Raw genomic sequence first — 22,783 nt, 5'->3', positions numbered from 1 at the left:
CAGCATGAACTATGATTACTTTTTATTTATAATGAGGTTTTAATTACTGAGAGTCTTAAAACTTTATTTCCCAGGCTTATTCTTTGGTGGATCGTGAGGTTGGATACTGCCAAGGAAGTGCTTTTATAGTTGGATTACTGCTTATGCAGGTAAACATCATACTAAAAATATGTGAACCTTTAAAAATCCATGTTAGACAGTGTAACACATCATGGTGCTTTATTGGGAATTCTTATACTTCTCCATTACTTTGTTATGATGAATTGTCAAGGGCAGCAAATCAAATGAGACTTATTCTCTGTGGTTCTGTTTGCCAAGAAGTGACTGTCTTTGGGAGAATACTTCTGTTTCTCAGAGCTAAGGTAGGATTGTGGACTTGCAGGCTATTTTGGTGAATTTTATCTCAACCATTGATGGACTTCTCATTTCAATTCTGTTACGTGAACCTACTCAGAGTTCAAATGCAAATTCACAGTTGATTTGATAATCTTAAAGCTGCCTTTGTGTTACTGCTTTTGTTGTATGACGAAGTAGGGTGTATTATAAGAAACTTGCAGATCTCCATTTCAGTTTAGAAATCACTTGATACGTAAAAGTTCATTGCAGGAGTTGGCTATAAAACTCTCAAACCCTCTCCCCATAACCAACCAACAACCAAAACAAACCCCCACCGAAAGCAAACCCAAAAGAACCCCACCATGTGTGCACATGCAAAACCCAACTGAGACTTCAGCCTTCCCAGGCACTTACTTTGATATGTCTGGAGTTTTGAATGTGCTTTTGTACTTCTACTGTAGATGCCAGAAGAGGAGGCGTTCTGTGTGTTCGTGAAGTTAATGCAAGATTACAGACTGCGAGAACTCTTCAAACCAAGCATGGCTGAGCTGGGCCTTTGTATGTACCAGTTTGAATGCATGATACAGGTACATCCTCTATCAGACTTCCTTTCTGGTAACTGTTAATGCAGAACTTGGGAGCTGCAGTTCAAGAGCAGGCATGTGTGTTGGTTAACAGGCTCTTTTCTTGGCAGTAGCTTGTTTCAGAACTCCTGCAGTAAAGGCCTGTGATCTACTTCATACCTTGGCAGGCAGTGAGTGGTTCTAAACACTGAGGCATGAGGATTTGTATTGCTGCAGATTAAGCAATCAATGTCTGATTCTGTTGAAAGATTTTGAAAGTGAATGTCTTCATAGGCAGTGTATAAATACTTAAAAAAAAAAAACCAAACAAGGAAACTGGGAGATATCCTTTTGTAGAACTAAAATTGTGTTCAGATGTGGGGCAGAGAACAATTTTTTCTTTCTTCCTGGTCAGGCTGATAGAGAAAAATAGCTTTGCTTTGTGGTCCAGTTCCTAACGTGGTGATGGGGTGGGGTGTTATGTAGCAAATAAGACAGAAGCTCTAGAATGTGGCCAGAGGCCTTCTAGGCTTTTTTTGTAGCCCGCTCTAGATGTGACATAGGGATTTACGAGTTTGTTACACTTCCTGAGCATAAAAGAAAGCTGTTGTACCCTGCAAAGCACAGCTCTCAACTGCTGTAGAGCATTCTATATTGGGATCTCTGTTGCATGACCTTTAATAATGAGTAAAATCTTTCCTAGTCTTGGGTTAAGAAGATGCTGTCTGTACTAAATAGCAATTATTTCCATAACTTCTTTCAAAATTTGTCAAAACATGGGCACGTTAAAACTACCAGCAGAAGCTCAATGTACGTTTTTGTCTTCCCCTTCCTTTCCAGGAGCATCTTCCAGAACTTTATGTGCACTTTCAGTCTCAGAGTTTCCACACTTCTATGTATGCTTCATCATGGTTTTTAACTATATTCCTTACAACTTTTCCACTACCAATTGCAACAAGAATATTTGATATCTTTATGTCTGAGGTAACTACTCAATACTCATGTTCTCTGTCAAGAGTAGCTGTTAAAAGCAGTTATTTAGGTAGTGGTGTAAGTTCATTATGATGGACAAAACTCCAGCCCAAATATTTTAGTCCTTATGCTTACCAAATTATTTTGTAGGGGTATAGGTCTATGTAACTTTTTAAGGAAGAGCAACTAAATCTTTGAATGTGGGAACTGTATGCAAGCAGATCTGTCAGTTGTGGATGCAGTGCAACAGCACTGCGTACCATGGGGACATCGATTTCTCAGTATTCCAGTGATTTGGGCTGGAAAGTAATGATGCTTTTAAGCCAAAGTGGAAGCTCTGTGGGCTTATGGAGACCAAGAAGAGGGACTGTTAGTATCTTCTATTTATCCTCATGATGAACAGTAGCCCAAGTAATGTATAGAATTCTTCATTGTCACTATCACAGACACCAACTTGTGTTTAGAATTAGACCACTTTGTGATTGTAAGCGGTAACATACCAAAGCTTATGGTCCATTTTTGCTTTTTCTGCCATCATCTTTTAGAGAGTAGTAACTCAAAGGTGGAAACTTCAAGCTTACGCTCAATGTCCAAGGCAGTACATACTGTGTGAGACATTCCCTTTTATATGTTTAAACAGTTTAACTGTGTACCATGTCTGAAATTTTAAAACAGGTTTTTTGAGTAGCACTTGGATTGGTTTTGTGGTCTAGATAAATTTGAAGTAGTTGATAAAACTGACATAGAGAAGGCCACTTCAGTGGGAGCCTGTCTGGGGGGTTTTCTGGCCATGGGACAAATAGCCAGACTTTTTGCTGGGACAAAGTAAGAAACCCAGAAACAATTTCTTGAGAGTTTTTTTTTTTTTTAGTAGTCCTTTTTCTTGTTTGAAAAACTAGGTGAGATTTCCGATGTGAAATAGAATCATTCTGCACTGTTGACCATGCCACAAGTAATTGTTGGGTATTTCTTCACTTGTGTTTCCAGGGTTTAGAAATAGTGTTTCGAGTAGGTTTAGCAGTACTTCAGATGAACCAAGCAGAATTACTGCAGCTCGACATGGAAGGAATGTTACAGGTAAATTGAACGTAGTGACTGTAAGAGATGTCTGAAATGTGTAATGTGTGTGTATTTCCTTGCAGCTATTAATTATATGTAATCTTGTGCTCTGATTGCTTTTAGCACTTTCAAAAGGTCATTCCACATCAGTTTGACAGTGGTCCAGACAAATTAATCCAAGCATCTTACCAAGTCAAATACAATGCAAAAAAGATGAAAAAGTAGGTATAACATTTTGAGAAAATAGATTATTCTGTTACTAAGAGCTACTGTTTGTTTATCTTTAAAACTAGCTATTCAGTATTTTACTTTGAGTTGTCCATCATTAAATTTGCTGGTGTTCTATACTATAAGCAGTTCTGTCAGTAAGAAAATTATTCTAAAGCAGTATTTGCTACTTTTAAATATAATAAAGCTGTATATCATTTATAAAAATAACCTAAAAAGCTTTTGAAGAAAGCTTTGAGTTATGGGGAACTGCTGTAAACAGGGTCTGAATGGGAAGAGTAGTATGGGGGCATTTCTAGGGGGAGGGATTGTTTGGTTTCATGGAAGAGAAACAGAGAAAGGAAACCAAACTTTATGATCCGGCCTGAATTCTTAAGACATCAGTTCTCAGTAACTGGAAAAGTTTTCACAGTGTTAAACTGCATGTATGGTCAAGTTTAGTGCTGTTCATAAATAAACGAAAGTTTATACTGTTTGATAATGGTAAAATAGCTTTCACTTGGGGTTTGAAATTGAGTGTAATATTGCTTACTCTTTATTTAAGGTTAGTTGCATGTGTTCTCTTTTCTGCCTTCGATAATTTAATGTGTTGATATGTCAGGCTGCACATATTGTGCTTTTTCCAGAGTGAAATTTGGTGGTTCTCCAGCTGCTTGTAATGTGTTGTACATTCACTGTTCTTGTGCTACTGGTTGCACTGGGGTCCTTCAAGTTGAATTTGCCAGTCCTTCTTGTCAGTGGACTGTGCTGTGAAGTGAGCAATCTGCTCTAAACCAGAAGCAGTAACAAAGCTTTTGGAAAAATAAATGTATGTAGTTTGAAATCCCACCATTGCCAGTCTAAACTTCCTTGGTTGCCTCCTGTAGAGGCATTGCTCATCTCAATTTTTCTTGCTGCCACCATTTTCAATTGGGACAATTCTGTGGCTTGCTGGAGAGGGGCCAAAGTGGTTTTATGTAGTAAATTTGTCTCAAATCTCTTTGCATCTTTCTACCTTCCAGGCTTTACAAGTTCTGTTTTCTTTTGGTTGAATTTGAGTTTATTATTTTATTACTACTTTGAATGGTTATTACAGAGTAGCTCCAAATCATTGCCACTGTAAATATATACAAGCGAGCACCCATGCTCCAGGAGTGATGGTTCACAGTCTGTTCATATCTACAGATGTCTTTCTTTCAATTTAATGTCCAGTCTAAATATTTGCAGGAGTGCATTTGGAGTGGCCCTTAAACAGAGGAAATGTCAGTAATCTGTATCTCAGTTCTGTTGTTGTTAAATATTATATCAATAAGTAAGTTATCCACAGTTTCTCTAATCACAATGTACTATTTCTGGTTTTTAGGTTAGAAAAGGAATACACTACAATAAAGACAAAAGAAATGGAGGAACAAGTTGAAATTAAAGTAAGAGAGACTCACCAAACTTATTTATGGATCAGGTGAACTCCTAGACATAAGGTTAAACGTATCAGGGCATGTAACTGAGGCCCCCCAGAGTCTTTTCTTTCAGCACTTGCATGTGGAATGTCAGTTCATAAGTGACACATAATGAGATTAATGAGACTTCTGGTGGACTTCTAAAGAAAAATCTCTTATAGATATCCACTCTACTTAATTTTAACAGTTTTCTGCTTATTAAAGCTTGATTACAGGTGGCCTCATTTATCAGAAGTTCAGAATATGCTGGTTTACATGTAGATGTCCCAAAGAGGAGATGTATGTTAAGATGGAGTTTATCAAAATGCAGTCAAGTGGCTTATGAATGAATTTTGAGACACTAATTTTTCTTATGCATTGAACCCCAGATGAAATGTTTTCTGTCTGCAGTCACTTTTTCTTTTGGAGTTTCTGCAGTTGATGCATAAGCTGGAAAAACCCCACCATGCTAATGCAGTTAGTTTCCCTTTTACTAACTGACCTACTTCCTATATGTGCTTAATCACTACCTCTTCTTGCTTTTGTGACATAAATAGGCTCTTGCTGCTTTTTCCCTTCTCCAGTCTTTTTCATAGCATGGTTTTTGATCTGAATTTGTTTCCTTGTGTCATGTTTTCAGGCAGTTCCACAAGAAAAAGCAGTGGGAGAAATGATGGGCAAGTGTAGTATATAAAACTTAGAGAGCTGAGCTTAGAGCCCTAGTTCTTCCTGTCCACTGCTAATCAGCTTGTCTTTCAGTATTGGGTTTGAAGTTCTTCAGAAAAATTCAGTGACATGGACCTGGGAGCACAAAGGTGTTGCAAGCTCTTTCAGGCAGTGTACTATTGTTGTAACAGGTGGCGGGGCAGTTACAGGACCTGCTACAAAGGCATCTCAAATCAAAAGATTTGCAGGACTCAAATGGCAGCTCTTTCAAGAGAGCTCTAGGACAAAATAAAATAATTTGAGATGACTGTAACTTTAAATTCTAGTATTTGAACTTATTTCAGAGTCCTTCCTTCTCCCAAACTTCCTCCCCACTCCCAAAACCAGGCAAACAACAACAAACCCCAACAATCCCAATGTGTCTGTTCCTAGGCCCTGCTTTGGGACCTTATACAAATTGTTTCTGACTTGTTCTCTCTGGCTGCAAAGCTGTGCTGTTTTAGGGAGATGGAGAAACAAGCTCGTTGAGTCTGCTTTTTAACCTGGTGGAATAAAGCAATACTGAGCTGATAGCCACAGCTCTCTTCTTACAGAAACAGGTCTCTTGTATCTGGATGTGAAAATCTATAAGAAATGCATGGGTAAACTAAGCAATTCAGTACTATCTGATTTCTGGGGCACCTGAGGCAAACAATTCTCAGTATAACCTTACAGCTTAAATATTATGTAGCTTATGATAAATTACTGGGAGAAAAAGGAAGGAAGCCTTGTAGCTATCTCTTTAGCCTGTCCTAATGCAGGGAGTGCACTTTCATGTCCCCTAACCACAAAGGCTGGGTCCAGCTCTGTTTCTGAAGAGGAGGTTGTCTAGTCTAATGTGTGGTTGCACCCTGTGGCCACTTGCAGACATACCACTTTCCTTCAGTGCAACACTGACACTTTTGTATGACACAGAACTTCTCATCTTTGTATAAGGTGTTTAAACTCATCTGAGTTGAGTACATTAGAAGGATGTTTAACAGGTCACCAATTATGCTTGCATTTGTATTGATTTTCATAGGTGTGATGAGATAAAGTTGTTACTTGGCTTGGCTTTTTATCAGACTTCTGATCCATAGCTTGTTCCAAATTTGATTTCTCTGTTTACCTTCCAGAGGTTACGGACTGAAAACAGACTCCTGAAGCAGCGTATCGAAACATTAGAAAAAGTAAGTATCTCTGTGATTAGACCTAACCTGTGTTAATTTATGCTTAAATGGATAGTAATTTTATATGAAATGGAAATCTCAGAATTATGATTTAGAGGTTTCTGTGTTTACTAACAGTACTGAAATAGCATGGCAAGAACAAAGCAGTAGGGTCAGTGCTTATAGATGTTTAAGGCTGTTGTAGCTGGCTCTTGGTGAATATGAAATCTAATATTTTGACATCCTCAACTTTTGCTGTACTGTTTTCTTTCTGAACTAGAAGCGTCTGTTCAAAGTGCAGAAGACTACGTGAAATAATGGACTGCTGGGGTGGAAAAGAGGTTATTGTGAGAGAATCCACACTGTTGAAAATCTGAAGTTGCTGGGTGTTTTTACATAGGAGCAAAATGACAGACCTTCCAATAACCAGAGAGAGGAGGAGAGGAGAGCAGGTTATTCCATCACTAGCGAATACAGGGGTGTTGGTGCAGCCATTCACATTCAGTACAGGAAGTCTGCTGCTCTTAAATTGTTTTAGATAGTTTTGAATTTTTGTAGCAATTTTGGGTCTGTGGAGGTTGGGGGCAGGGAGAGAATATTTCTTGAGACTTTCTTACAGATTTAGTGTGGAATAGAGTTTTAGGCTTCTTTGTAACTGATTGTAACTTTAGTATGTATGGTAACTTGTCAGTACACTGCCAATGCACAGGCACTCTTCTCCAGTGGCCTTCTCTGTACTAGGGCATCATGCCTCCCTGACAGATTACATCTGAGCTGCTCAGCTCTAGAATGAGTATGTTCTTGTCCATCTTAACCACCAATAGCAACTGTCACAAGTCAGATGGTAAATCCATTAAGTTGTGTAGCAAAGCAGTTAATCTGTGTCAAATTCCAATTGATTTCTGAAAAAGAATGCCATAATGAGGACATGTGAAAATTGTGAACAAAAATACAGTTTTATAAACATCTCTGTTTCTAATATTGAAGTGCTGTAAAATGAACTGAAACGAGTACAGTCTTCTAAAGTTTGAAGGTGTAGTGAGTCACTTCGATGCTCCTGTCAAATTTCTAGAAGTATCCTGCTTTTACTTGCAGGTGTCTGCAAGCAGAGGGGTTTAGTTTTCTGTTTTGTTTCACTTCACTAGAAAGTCTGTGCTGAACTGCCAGACACTGGTGCTTTTGCAAATTCCATACTTAAAATTTCAGAATTAACTTGCAGACTATCCCATTCTGACCAGAATTAGAACAGTTCAAAATGGAGAAATAGCTGTAATAAGTATTTTGAAAGATCATCATCATCATCATCACTGCATCTGAAAAACAAAGTGTGAATGAACATTCTATTGGAAGCTTACATTAAAATATTTTTTCTTTATCCTAACTTACATGGTTTAGTTGTGATTTCCTTGGTGTAGCTTAACAACAAGCCTCTTGCTTCAACTTCTAAGTAACAGCTCTCATTGGGTTTAACTTCAATTTTAATAAAAGTTCCAAGGACAAAGGTAGCCTCGGAGTGGATCTATTTTCTGTTGTCAAATCTGCAAAATTTGAATACTTTGAAGGGTGAGGTGGTATAATTTAAGCTTGTAACTTGTGGGGGAGGGAGTGTAGTCCTTGTCAGTGCATGTAAATGAAAATTTATTTCTTGCAAATCTTTGGTAAGAGAAGAGAATCCATGAACTGCTCAAGTGAATTTCTGAAAGAGTTCAGTAATACAAAGTATTAGAAGTCATAGTGGAAGTTTTCTATTTGTGTCTGTCAGTTTGCACCATTTATCTTTCCTGCCTCAATCTTTCTGGAAGCTTTAGTTCTGCATGAATGCCTCAGTGCTTAGTGGAGTCTCCTTTGTGCTCAAATTATGCCTTCCTTTCATGTTGTGGACAGTCTGTAGCCCGTGTCTTACAACCTAGTAGATGGATGCATCAGATAATGTCAATTAGGGAAGCAAGCCATTGGAAACTACCCAGTCTCCTGTAGGTGAATTTTAAGCGTTATGGAAATCTGGCTTTGAGACCTTCTTGTATCAAAGGTGGACTGTGGTGCATCTCCTACGGAAGAGGCTGCTGCTTGGGCCTTCAGGCTGAGTTGCCTTAATTTATAGGAAAAGTTGTTAATTTTGCAAAAAGGGTTTATACAGAAAATGGGTAGAATTTGGGCATTTTCTTTCTCTCAGCTATTGTCTTTTTTGTCACTATTACCACCCCTTTGTGTTTTGGTTTTTCTCTTCCTTATTCCTATCTGAATTTTTCCTTTGTAGGAAAGTGCTTCCTTGGCAGATAGATTGATACAGGTATAGTCTTTTAGTCTTTTCCTGTATGATTCTCTCCTTACTCTGAAAACCCTACAAACTGCTTTAATGCATGCATAGTTGCATGCTGTACTCTATCCCTGCCTGGCTGATTTGGAATAAAAATAGAGCTAATCTCTTGCTAGAAATATATTTAATTTACTAAAAATATATAAACCCAATACTTGCACGCTGTAGTATTTTTTCCTAACCCAATGTAATTTTTTTGGTACAAATTCCAATGACAAATGGATTCTACACTGTATTAACACTGAAATTGAATATTAGGAACTTAATCTGTGCATGTGCAACTGAGTAATATTGCATGAAGGGAATTTTATTGAATGCAAGTACACAATGGTGCTTGCGAAGTGGATGCTGAACTCCTAATAAAGTACTAAAGCAGCTGTTCAGTACTGTTTGTCCTAAAATTTCTACCAATTGTACTCTATGCTGTTTGCAAAACCAATCTGATGAAATAAGTGACTAAGCATCACAAAGGCAGCCTTTCTTGGATTTTGTCCTCAATTGCTTAAAAGAAAAATAAATTATGTCCTAAGGGACAAGTGACAAGGGCCCAGGAGGCTGAGGAAAACTACCTCATAAAACGGGAGCTGGCCACCATCAAACAGCAGAGTGATGAGGCCACTACTAAACTGGAGCAAGCTGAGAATACCATCAGGGAGCTCCAGCAGCAGCAGCAATGGGTAAGGAGCCTGGCAGCATGTCATCTCATCTTCTTCACTCACTTGTGTTCATTTTTCCTCATCATGACATGGTCGCTGTGCTGTCCTTGTGAATCGTTGTTCACTGTGTTTTGCATTCTTAAAATTACAGAAATTGGTCTAAAGAATATTTCTGTCTGTTACTGATAGATGAGACTTGTAACCCTGGATAGGTGTCAGTTACTAAAAACTTAAATCAACAACTTATTAAAATGAATATTGTTAAAATCAACAACCAAACAAACCCCCAAACAACCCAACAACAAAACACCAAGCCAAAAAACCAACAGCAACAAAAAAAATCCCAACCCCAAAACCCACCACACCAAAGAAATACTGACAAAGCACCACACAAAACCCGTGGTAGCTCTTAGTGATAAGAATCTAGCCACTGCAACCTGTGGCATGCTGAATACTCAGATTTGAGAGTTGATTCATAATGCCTTGATCTAGCTTCTCATTCAAGTCACTCTTCTATGTTAATGTTTCTTCTGTGTAACTGCATACTCTTCCTAGCATGCTTAAATTTGCTTGTAAAATTAGAAGGGTATTGCTGGAGTTTGGAACTCAGAACTTCTAAAGGGTGTGGGTTTCTGTGCAGGCAGAGCAGGAAAATAGCTTTTAGCAGCTGTATGTAGTTCTATGTATGTATGTACTGTGAGTTTCAGGTAATACCATGTGCAATGATTCAGACCACTTACAAAGTATCTTCTCAGAGAGGGAGGGAAGTGCTTTCAGCAGTCTTTACTTGCTGAATAAACTGCACTACCAGTGTTGATAAGAATATGCTCATGTTATCTAAGTACTTGTCTGAAGGCATGGGCATTTCAGGTTTCTGAAATACAACTTGGTAGAACTAAAGCATACTGCAGCTGTTGACCGTGTCCCCCACAGGCAACGTAGCAGTTGGTTTTACACATCTTCCACTGAGGCTCTGGAAAAATACTTGTATGTCACCACAGAAAGTAGAGATGAGATTTACTGTAAGACTGAAAAGAAATCGTAACTTAAACACAACATTATAGGAATAGTTTATTATGTCTGTGCAGACTGCATTTCAGTGTAGAATAGCTGCAAGGAATTATTCTGTAACATTATAATCTAATGCTCTGATGTTGCTTTTTATTTAACTTCCATTTCTTTAAGGGGAAAAATAAGTAATTAGAAGATAGGGATGTTATAGTGATGCTTTCAAAAATGTAGGTGTGTTGTAATCTTCCAAGTGCAAAAAATATATATATATTTATAGCCTTGGGTAGCTGCCTTTTCACTGTATGATTACAACAGCACACGTGCTTTTGGAATTATTTTCGTAGGCATCCATGTTACCTGTACTCAGTTACAAGCTGAGACTAAAATGCTGTATTTGTTAGTTAATGGATGGGTAATACGACTTTAAAAGCTCGTGCTTATTATGCTGGGGACCTTATCAAGTATCCATGGTGGGGAAGCCATCATGGCTAAGATTGAAGTGTAAAGAATAACACTGTGGTTTTGAGAACCATCTGAAGAAGTTTGGGAATGTGCTGACAGTGTTAAGATGGTTTCAATTAGTACTTTCCTAGGCTCTGCTGCTTTAGTAAAATCTGTAAGTGAACATGATTTTAACTTTTATTTCCAAGTGTGAAAATTAGAAGCAACAAACGTGATGAGCTGGGTGCACTTATGGCACCACCTTGTGGAAATCTGTGGATTTCTTCTGAATTTTGGCATTTTTAATGCCAATAGCTCTATTCTGCCAATATTATTCAGTATTATGTGTGAATATTTGTCATCTTGGGTTTTTTTCCTCCAGTTATTTCATTTTTGCTTATGATTGGCAAAAACGATTGCACAGTGAACTTACAGCTACATAGTTTATTTGTACTTATGTAACAATACAGCATGTAGCTTACACATTATAGTATATATATTTTTCAAATCTTGAGTTTTCTGTTTAGGGATGATAGAAACTGAAGTTCAGCTATGAATTTCTGAATAGGAATGTATGAAAACAACTACCTATGAATACTTGTGGCTGCTCCTTAACAACACTGAGGGATTTTAAAAAACAAAACACGACCTGCCTCTGCTTGTAAATCGTTTGTTTTGTTGGTAGCAAAAATATCTAAGCCATAGTATTTCTGAGAAGGCTAACAGATCCTTTGTAAGAATAAAATATGCATTTGTATATAAATATAATCTAGGGCTTATTCTGTCTGCTCTGAGATTTGTTGGTGCAGGATGGATGGCTTCAAGGTGTAGGTATTGAAGGTGCCTACAGGATACGTATGTGAAGAAATTCTCAATTGCAGCACTTCTTTGTAGGTAGAGGAGTATTCTTTTGACTCCAGCCTAACACCAGAAGCCCAAATCACATGCAACTTCAATTTGCCTGTGCTGCAGTATTTATAGAAAAATTTTAACTGAACCAGAATGACTTTGTACTAGTGTAGAGTCTCACCCTTGTTTCTTAGTGAAAGGAATGTCTGCTACAGTATTTTCAGGTCATCTGGGAGAAGTAATGCTAATGATAATTCACATAAATGATATTAGGTGCATTCTACATATTGCTTAATATAGTTTGTCATTTGGAAGGGAAAATAAGTGGAAAATAATGAAGTTTGAATCGGAGACTTGAACTTTGCAAGCTTTTACATCTTATTGCAAGTCTGTCAGTGTAAGCCTTTAAAAACAATGTTTTATCACAGAATCATAGGTTGGAGAAGATCACACCTGTCCTCTACTAAACTATACCACTAAGCACCTTGTCTACCTGTCTTTTACATACATCCAGGGTCAGTGATTCGGCCACCTCCCTGGGCAGCCTGTTCCAATGGCCAATAACCCCTTCAGTGAAGAATTTCTTTTCCTAATGTCTAATCTGAACCTGCCCTGGTGCAGATTGTGGTCATTCCCCCTCATCCTGTCACCCGCCACTTGGGCGAAGAGACCAACGCCCGTCTGTGTGCTGCTTGTATTGATAACCAAGAAAAGAAGTTCTAAAGCTAACAACCTTCTGAAGAGCTCTTGTGGCTCAGTGCTTCAGCTACATAAACATTTGCCTGAATGTTTTTGAAGAGAATGGAACTAATGGGTCTTGAGTATATCTAATATTTAAATACAGAAACTTGCTGAAGGCTTCTGGATGTGGTGGGTAATCAGGATTAAGAGGAATATGATTTCTCATACTGCTAGTAAATCAAGAACTGCATAGAGAAAGTTCTTGACTGCCTGACTTATGACGATACATAAGGCTTTTTTGGGGGGCATGCTAAGAGTGCTGGTATTTGAGGAGGTAGGGGTGAGAGTAATCAGCCTGTTCTAACCTTTTCCTGATAATTATCTGCTGAAGGGTTTTTTCTCTGGTCTTTGCTGGATGTATAATAGTGAATAATTTTTTTCTGCCAGGTAAATACAACTCCAGAATACAAACCTCTGTCCCAGTGACACTCTTAATTTTCTATGATTACGCAGTTTATCAGTCTGAATGCTTGAAAATTGAATTTGAGAAATGAGTCAGTTCAAGCTAAAATTGCTTCATCTTATTTTGAAGAAGGTTCTTCAATTGTATTACATGGAGATAGAATTTTAGTGGACTAAACATTCAGATGGCAGGATGTGCATTTTGCAACATAATTTGTAGCCATGTATGTAGCTATTGTTACAGCAGCTCCATAATGCATAGTTTCTTTTCAGGAACTAATACTAAAATGACTGAATAATTAAGAGTTAATATATGTTTGTAAATGGGGCCTACAGCCATATGGAAGGCTTCACTTTATTGTAAAGCAACTCTTTTATGTTCTGATTTGCAACCAAAAACCAAAAGATAAAAATAGTCTATAATTTCTGTACAGTAAGTACTTAAATGTGTAAACAAAGTTAGCTTGGCAGTAACTAAGCAATCTGCCCTTCAGTATAGAGCAAGGAAAAGTGTTCTGTAATTACACTTAATATGTCATCAGCCAAAATAATACTAGAAATAGTTTTGTCAGCCTGAGACTTTTTATTATTTCTGAGATTTTTAAGAAAAGTTGGGGAATATAAATCTGTGTGACACAAAGCAAGGACTTACTACTTTCAGGAGTAAATGGCTGTGGAACTACATGTTTAGCACTTAATTACATATGTCTTTCAACACAGCCAAGAAGTAGGGTTACTGTAGTTACAGTATTTGGCTGGTGCCTGAAAATCTGGTCATAAAGCAAATATATAAAAGCAGGTTTTTGCTACAAAGGCTGTCTTAAAGTAGTTTTCAACCAGTGTTTTGACTATAAACTTGTTACTTTTATATATCAAAATATTTAAATCATGTGCTCTGTTTTTATAGTGAGCAGAAATCCTACCTTTTGAACTTGTGAATATAGTTTCTTAAATCTGTTTTGATCTTGGCTCTATTTTTTTTTTGCCAGTCTATTAAGGCTTGATTTAACTTTGGCATAGCTAAATAGATAAGTACTCCTAGTGTATATCTTAAGCAGGTGAAATCTAAAGACAGACTTAAAGAAGGCATGACTTGTGCCTGAAACTGGATAAACAACTTCACTTAAGCTCTGTTACTTATTGACAGACATGAGTTAGATTTTTGTGGTTCAAGACTACTTAGATTGTACTTAATACCTCCTGGTTTTGCCATAATATTTCAGTTCTTAAAGCCTGCTGTTTTCAGTCCATTTCCTGGAAGGTGTAAGAGGATTTCTTACCTGAGGAAAATACCCTGCACTTGTTCTGTATGTATCAAGCAGAATTGGGAACAAGAAACAGAGTCAATTTAAGGTGCTGTTCGTATCTTCTGATGAACTTCTACAAATAGCCAGGGCATAAGGAAGAGCTGTTGCTTATTCTCTGTGTGCTGCTACATGTGTTACTTGCGCTCCTGTGTCGTGTAAAACAAATGTAGAAATGCATCACCATGGTCCACCCAGCCTCTCCTTATGCTCAAATCAGGGCTACTTCTCCTGCTTGCTGAAGCAGGCACTATGATTGCTGAGAAGAATATGAATTTGTTTAGTATTTTATAAGGGAAAAATGTGTATTTAATATACTATGAACTTTGTACATTAAGCATTCTCTTGGTGTTCAACTGCAAAGTTAAGTGGGATGAGCACTTGAATGGATACTCTGTGACTGCCTGTGTGAGTTACTACTGGTTTTTAATGCTTTCTGTATGTTCCCTCCATTATAGCTCCCTGTAGGAGAAAATACAATAAAATAGAAATAGAAATACAATAAATTCTAACACTAGGGTTAGTGTGGATTTCGAATTGGGATTGTATAAAATATAAGAATATATAGAAAACCATTTCCTTGGGCATATAGTGATGTTGTAAATCCTTGTTTTGTCCTGTTTGCCTTTGGTTTGGGTATTAAAGGACAGGGAGTGTCATGCCCTAACAGAAGCACATGGAACTGAAGAGTCTTAACTTTGTCAACTGTTTTTAGATATGGAAAATGAAATTGTTTGGTGCAAACACAAAGTGAGATATAGTTGTGTCTTAGTGTAATGAATACTATCTGGATTTTAAAATGGCTTTGTTAATTGAATAAAACTTCATCTTTGAATCCAAGTATGGTATTCTTCACAATGTGCTTAATGGCATCAAAGATGTATTAAAGGAATTCCCCTTAGGCTTAATTTTCAGGGTAGTTATACATGCACAGTAACTAGGGAGTAGTGATTTTTGGGATTTCAATGCAACACCACTCCCCCACCCCCTTTGCTTGGCTTTTTCTAAACCAAAAATTTAAATGCTGATTTAGGATGGCATGGCCTGTCAAGCAAGTCTGATACTGTGGTGAATCTCAAGTAATTTTAAAGTGCCTTAAATACAATGTGTTTGTAACTGGAGAAAGAAGTTGTGGGCTTTTGAATGCAGATGCTTAGTGTGCCTTCAGTTGGATGTGTCTGTTGAAAGATGCAGTTCCATGCATTAGTGAATGAAAGGATAGAGCACATTTTTAATTCTGCCTAATTAACAGTCATGAAATAAGTTAATGATGAATTAACTTCAATAGAACTGTGGGTTTTTTCCCCTATACTTGAAATCTGGAAAGGGTGACTAAGTTCTGAAGTGCTGTTTGGTAGTGAGCGAATGTTTGAATGTGCAAACCTGGCAGGGGATGTTCTTGAAGTAAATCCCGTATGGAAAGTACCGGATTTCTTTGTAGCATGGGCTTATGCTGTCTGTTCAGAAGGAGCTATGCTGCTGCTTATGCCTGGGTTCTTTCCATAAATCCACAGGTCTTGACCTAGAAGAGAGTCTCAGAAGGAGTTTATATAGTGTGAGCAAACAAAAGCTGAGGGTTGGAGTGGAAGTAAGGGGCAAACCAAAGTGACTGTGCATTGAAGCATACATTGCTTCATTTTAAACCCAAGATTATGGAAGCCTTCTGTTGAATCAGTGTTTAAGTGAGTAGGGATCAAGAGATACTTATTATTAACCTTGTAAATAGCTAGTCTTTCTGAGATGATTTGTCTGCCTATCACAAAGTAATCAGAGTTCCTTTGAGAATGTTGAGTGACAATGGGAGAAGTGTGAGTTAGTCATCAGTACTCAGTTTAGTCTTATGCATTTGGCTGTGTGGAGTTGTAGTTGTTTGAGAGACATAGCATTAAGGTTTTTACTGTTAGTCTGGATGGGCATGTTAGTGGACTTGTATGAGGTAAGCACTTCTGTTGATCTTAAGCTGGTATTCCTCACGTTGAGTGTTTGAATGTACCTTTCACTCCAAGTCTGGCAAACCATCTGTGCTTCATACTAAATGTGTTTCTGCAAACTTTGTAGCATAAATGCAGTTCACGATACAGTGAAGACTTTGTGCTACAACTGGAAAAAGAGCTGGTCCAAGCCAGGCTGAGTGAAGCAGAATCCCATTGTGCCTTGAAGGAGATGCAAGATAAAGTTCTAGAGATGGAAAAGGTAAACCTAACCAGGACCCTCTGTATAAAATAGCACTAGTAACAGAATACCAGTCCCTGTAAGTCTTTGCATAACTGCTCTAGAATCTTCTCTTCTCTACTTTCACAATAGCAAGATATTTTTCAAACCTGAAATTAAGATAGGGGAAAAAAAAGATGTTGCACTGGGAAGTGTTTGTGAAGAATGGATCACTCTTCTGTTCCTGAAGTGTACTGCAGTGGAGAACTTGGATTCCAGTGGAGTTTTTACAGTAAACATCAGTTGTTTGAAAATGATATCCTGCAACAAGAGCAGTAGGCTTACAATGAGCACTGAGGTGATGCAAAACTTAATAGCTTGGAAGGGGAGGAGTAGAGAGTTCCACGCTACCATTCCTAGCTCTTGCTCTTCAGTATCTCCCACTAAGTCCCATTGCAGGCAGGGAAAGAATGCTTCCAGTCTTGAGTATCAATCTCTACTGCTTTTTTGGCTCTATCCCAGCTTAATTTACGGATTTCAGAGTTTGAGTTGTACTCAAACCAACTATCAAATGTTTGCCTTTCCTTGAAGAAAAACTTAACTGTAAAAAAGAAAAAAGAAAGAAAAAAAAGGAAGGAGGAAAAATCCACTGACTGATGTAACATAAAGCATACAACAGGACCTAAAAAGTATTGGCTTTGCAAAATATTTATGCTTGGGAATTTTAAAGACTCAGGAATGTGGCCAGAACTTACTTGCTAATTAGAATAACCCACTGGAATCAAGATTTTTTTTTTAATTATATGAGAGTCTTGATGGAAGTCTGATGAGCTAGTGATGTAGTAGTTTTTACTGTAGTGAACACTGAAAAATACCTTAGATCCTGAACTCTTACTAAAGTTCAAAGAGACTACTACTTTCATCAGCATGAAGATTGTATACACTGAAAACTTAGATGTGAAGAAACTGTAGCAGTGCAGGAAATTAGTGTACCACACAAACTCTGATGTACAGTAGTATTTCAGTCTGTCACAATGAAGCTAAGAACATGAGAAAGTACTGAACTTAAATCCCTTAAACCCTTACAAACACAGCTCTTCAGTGCTGTTGATGATGTGTCGTGTAATCTGGGGGAGTTCTGCTCAGTAACCAAAGACTTGCACAGTTCTACTGATGGTGATGTAAACTCAAACACATCCTATACCTTTCTCTACTTGCTAATACTTGGATCCCATGATTTTGAAACATGGAGATGCTAATGACTGCTCTGCTGTGTTCTGTTGTAATGTATTTTATACTCAAGAAAACCTGACTACTGTCACAGAATTACATAGCTACAAAACCACTTGATTTTACTGAAAATTACTACTGAGAAATACAGGATAAAATGACAAAGCACAATTCAACTTTGAGTATTTGGTGACCAATGATTCAGTGTAGGCATATGGTAGTTAGGCAGACTACGTTCTTTTCCTTCCCCTCTGTTGTGTTTTTTTTCCCCCTCTCAGACTTCTGTTGTTATGCATTCATTACTGTGTTACTTCTACCCAGTCACCCCTGCTGTATGTTGTCCTGGTTTGTGTGTAGCTCTTTTTAGTCTTTCTACTGTTTCCTCATCTGTTTTATATAAACATTCATGTACTTTTATCTGTAAGACCTTTTCTTAACAGGCTGTTTATATTGATAGTGGATAGTTACATACCCTTGCCTTTTCAAGGGCAGATGACCTGCTTCTTAAAATTATTTCCTATAAGTCTAAATAAAAGTTGTAAGTCTAAAAGTGTAATTTCAATTCCTCATTTGCTTTACTTTTATCAACTAACTCAATCTTCCAGATTTCTCTACATATTTCTGATGATGTGTGCAAAATAGCATAAATAATGCTTTATTTAGGGATACCATCTAGGGGAATCTGGAAGTCACCATACCTAAAACTGCCTCTTTTTTTTTCTGTAGTTGGTGCTTGGGAGGTACTTATTCACACTTCCTATGTCCAGGAACTGAGATTTTTGAGGGATTTGATTTTGCAAGTTACGGGTAATCAAGAAAGTTTGGTTAGTAATAAGAGTTATAATTCCATGTCTGTGTTCTTGGAGTGGGTCTTGCTAAGCACTATTTTACTAAAGTACTTAAGTAAGAGGATGGCTCTTGTTGCAGAGGAACAGCTCTCTCCCTGATGAGGAAAATCTTGCTAGACTACAAGAAGAACTGATTGCAGTAAAACTAAGAGAAGCAGAAGCTCTGACAGGTCTCAAAGAACTAAGGCAGCAAGTCAAAGATTTGGAGGAGCACTGGCAGGTATGGGTAGCAATACACTTTTTGTAATTTCTGTTTTCAATCTATGATGTTAAAGCAAGAGATTATGAAATTTTTAGATGTAGAGATCAAGTAGAAACTAGTGATCAAGTAGAAACTAGTGAAACTAGGAAAGAGCAAGCATTATCAGCAACAATATTCTATTTTTTTAGCGTCATCTAGCTCGTACCACTGGAAGATGGAAGGATCCTCCCAGAAAAAACACAGTGAATGAGCTGCAGGATGAGCTCATGACAGTCCGATTGAGAGAGGCAGAAACTCAGGCTGAACTGAAGGAGACCAAACAAAGGATGATGGAGATGGAAACACAGGTATGCTGTCACACACTAGCACGTGTGAATTGAGCTGAATGCGGTAAAACTGGTGTCAAATAGTAGATATTAGATTATGATCTTTATCATCTGCAGGTGTGACCCAGGTCCAAAATGCTTTTAGATTATCAGGGAGAAGAATCTAGTGCTTAGTCTATCTTGTTTCAATGTTTTTTTCTTCATCTTTTCCAACACTAAGCTTTCTGAATTCCTTTTTTGGACGAATCAGTAGACTCTGTGAATGTGTGTGAGTCTTAGTTCATTAAAGGGCAACTGGTCGAATGACAAAAATATGTTTGAGGTTAGTAAAATTTTACAAACCGAACTGATGATTCTGATTATAGTAATTGTAATTCTTTAATTGCAGTGGTTTTATTCTTCTCATAAAATTGCCTATACAAGATTATCCACTGAAGTTCTGAATCTAGTTACTAAAGCATGGACTCTCAGCAAAACAGCTGCATATTGCCAGGGTTTTTTTGCAGAAGCTTTATCTTTTATGTGCCAGAGAAGAGAAACATGATTCACCATTGGTGAGAACTGTGCAGAAAAGATAAAAGTAACTTGTCTGCTAAGATCTTTTCAATGTAACTATGGAGCAAGTTGTTCAGTGGGTTTTCAGATTTGGTTGCATAAGTTGTTGAGCTCATACTGATTCAGTTGAGAATTCACTGATATAATAAGAACAGTTGCTTGAGAAGGATTTGTAGTAGGAGTTCGAGTAATTTTCCCGTGAAATACCTGCTAAATGTAACTGTTACTTGAAGGAGACCTGTGCATCCAAAAGGCTAAACACACCTCGATTCCAGAAAACAGAGAGTACATGTGTTACTGAGCAGAGATGAGCTAATTGCAAAGTCATGTGGTGGCATATTTCTGATGGAGGCACCACTTTTTCTATACCAAATGATAAGTTTAGTCTTGCCTTAACTCTAAAAAAAAAAAATAATATTTCAAGTATTAACGCTGTTTCACTCCAGTTAATGTGCTTCCTGTCTGTTGCTTTTTCCATCAGTGGTGTTATTTCAGTCAGTAGGGGGCATAGGTATCCTGCTGTCTGAATTACAATGTATTAGTCACAAGATCCTACTTCTCACTTCAGTGCTAGCATCGAGTCTTCGGATACACTTAGGTGGTTTAATTAATATTTGTCAGAACTTCATTATTCTGTGTTAAGGACTGTTCTTTGCACAGCTTCATATAAAAATGGTGTGACTTGTGTTAATGCCCTGATCTTAATTAAGGTGCCATGATTCAGGAATTCACTGGACAGAAATATGTGTGTAATATTTCTGACCTATTTGATGTTTCTTGGATGCATTGACTTGGTGCTGTAGTTGGGATGCAAGCTGACACAATCTCTGCCTTACCAAGAAACGGAGGAAAAACAGAGGGACAGCAGCTTAGCAATAATGTTCTTACAATGAGTCATCTCTTCAAGAACAATTTGAATATCCTGGTCATAAACAAAATGTCACGCAAACTTTTCTGATTACATTGGGAAAATTCTGAATGCTTTTTTCATCAGAGCTTTTTTAATAGTAAATGATCTATTTTCTTGTCAAACTTTGGGGACTTAATATCAAAGATCTTTCTTTAACATGCATTTTCTTTCCTTTTTCCTGTAATGAATTTCAGAATCAGATCAATAGTAACCATTTGCGAAGGGCAGAGCAGGAGGTTACCAGCCTACAGGGGAAGGTACAGTATCTTTCTGCACAGAACAAAGGACTTCTTGCTCAGCTGAATGAAGCAAAACGTAGACAAGCAGAGATTGAATGCAAGGTAAACAATATTCTGAACAGACTAGTTGTGTCCTCATGTATATACGCTTTTTAGTTTTGTCTGCTATTGTTGGATAGAATTGTGTCTTAATTCAGAAGTAGACATCACAAAACCCAGATTTATTTTTACTGATTTGACAATATCATCTTGAATTTACCATCTCTCAAAAAATCATCTGAGGTTTTGACAGAACTGCTTCTTTGTGGCACCACAAAGGTGAACTCCTACTTTAGCCTGGTTCGATGCTGAAAAGGGTCTGGTATAACATGTAAAAAGAGACTTGTACACCACAGATTCCAATTACCTTATACTCTGCCTTTAGTGACAGAATAGGTCCATTACTTCAACACTGATTGCAGGATTGGTTACAGTTCAAAAAAAGGGAGTAAAAGTAGTATTTGATTGGAGAGATCTACAGAAGGGAGTATTACTGTAGTCATTGCCTAATAGTAGTAGGACTCAAAAACAGTGGGCAAAAAAAAGTAGTATTTATTAGTCAGGGCACAAAAAAGCCCAATCTGATGCTTGAATCTCAGATGTCATTAATTTTGTAATGAAATCCCTAACCATTTACTAATAACTTATGTCTTTGATTTGTGCACATGTAACATAGACAAGAAATAAAGGATGTTTTACAAGTTTTTTTCTCTTAAGTTGGATGAAAATTTTCCTGAAACTGCTATTGATATTTACTTCAGAAATGGGCAGTATTAGTTGACAAACTAATATAGGTAAGATATTTGCTAGAGACATGAAAACAAGTTTTTACTTAAATCTTATTTCCAAAAGATGTGAGTAACCTTTTATTAGTAATTACTGGCTTCCTAAATATTCTTTTAATATTGAGATTTTTCTTGCTGATCTGCTCTAAAAGTCACGATCATGGTGACATGCCTTTTAATATAACCCATAATATTTTCTTTGAGTTTTTTTTTTTATACTGAAGGTCCTAGTTAATCCTTAAGAGACTGAGAGGGTATAGTCAATATTCTAAAGTTTTTATTTTGACTATAAAGAGTACCATGTCATTAACCTGACTGATGTCTTAATATGCATGACTATTCTCACTGTGATCATCTGCTTGGAAACTTCTGGCTTAACATGGGTTAGGGAAAAGTGTGATAGCAATACAGAGCACCAGTCAGATTTCTTTTTTTAGAGATTCTCTGGTCAATAGCTAGTGAAGTACTTGCACTAATATACACTAGTGTTAGGTCCTGAAACTTGTTCTGCAGTCACTGATAGGAAATAGATTGCTGTTTACTTTGTAAGGTGTTTTCCAAGTTGATGTTTATAATACACCTCTCTGATGCATATGTGTTACCTGAAGTTCTACTGTTTAACTGAGATAGACTGTGACTTCTTGCAATGATGCTTAGTATAACACCATATAGACTCCTTTGCTAACTGTACTGAAAGACACTCAAATTTATCTTGTTTGAAGCTACCTGTCTTCTGACATACATTGTGAACTATTGTGGTGTGGAGGAGAAACATTTTTATTCTTAAGCCAAAGCCTTGCAACTATTGCTGGCTTTTTAAAATACTAATTAGGTGTACAAGAAACCAGCCTGTCCTATGACTACTGTGAAAGACGCATGTTCCAAGTGACGGGCTGGCTTCCAGCGGGAACAACACGCTTGTCATATATGCCCACAGTCCTCCTAGAATTATGATCGCTATCTGTAACTTTACTAGAGTTGCTAGCAACTTAGTTTGGGCTTGAAATGCAGATAATAGCAGGTAGGTTTAATTGAAATGACAGTACTGTTGTATAAATACCTGATATAAAACTATTTAATGTTACTAATACAAAAACTTTGTATTCAAAACTGATGAAGAAAACTTCAGTAGTCTTTCAGGTAATGTCATGGAGCAGTAGAAACAAATGATAACTTTTTGTAGCACTGAATATGTTTAAAAATTCCACCTTGCATCTCCTTAAATCTAGCAAGTTCATTTTCAATTCCATTAGAAACTGAAGCTTGATTTTTCTTCCTACTGTTTCAAGTCATCCAAAATCATGGTCTGGTTTTATTTCTCAGTAAGCCTTGGCTAAGTAGCAATATTTCT

At 37.3% G+C, this 22,783-nt stretch overlaps 1 protein-coding gene across 4 annotated transcripts in view; it reads left to right on the top strand.

Moving 5' to 3' along the window:
• The window catches only part of EVI5 (ecotropic viral integration site 5), a 65,988-nt gene that overhangs the window by 8,015 nt on the left and 35,190 nt on the right, over positions 1-22,783 (top strand). For 3 of the 4 annotated variants that reach the window (XM_084266588.1, XM_084266586.1, XM_084266587.1), the window contains exons 4-16: positions 75-149; positions 798-923; positions 1,740-1,883; positions 2,859-2,948; positions 3,054-3,151; positions 4,501-4,561; positions 6,394-6,447; positions 8,684-8,716; positions 9,274-9,420; positions 16,206-16,340; positions 18,456-18,596; positions 18,767-18,925; positions 20,564-20,710. In XM_084266588.1, coding sequence (XP_084122714.1) covers positions 75-149; positions 798-923; positions 1,740-1,883; positions 2,859-2,948; positions 3,054-3,151; positions 4,501-4,561; positions 6,394-6,447; positions 8,684-8,716; positions 9,274-9,420; positions 16,206-16,340; positions 18,456-18,596; positions 18,767-18,925; positions 20,564-20,710 — 1,410 coding nt within the window. The remainder of the gene's footprint in view (positions 1-74; positions 150-797; positions 924-1,739; positions 1,884-2,858; positions 2,949-3,053; positions 3,152-4,500; positions 4,562-6,393; positions 6,448-8,683; positions 8,717-9,273; positions 9,421-16,205; positions 16,341-18,455; positions 18,597-18,766; positions 18,926-20,563; positions 20,711-22,783) is intronic. The other variant, XM_084266589.1, reaches the window with a different exon arrangement.

Source organism: Gallinula chloropus, assembly GCF_964237585.1.
Source record: "Gallinula chloropus genome assembly, chromosome: 6".
In the NCBI taxonomy this organism is placed as follows: Eukaryota; Metazoa; Chordata; class Aves; order Gruiformes; family Rallidae; genus Gallinula; species Gallinula chloropus.
Note: the sequence above shows the minus strand (reverse complement) of the source record. Positions and strands in the feature narration are given on the sequence as shown.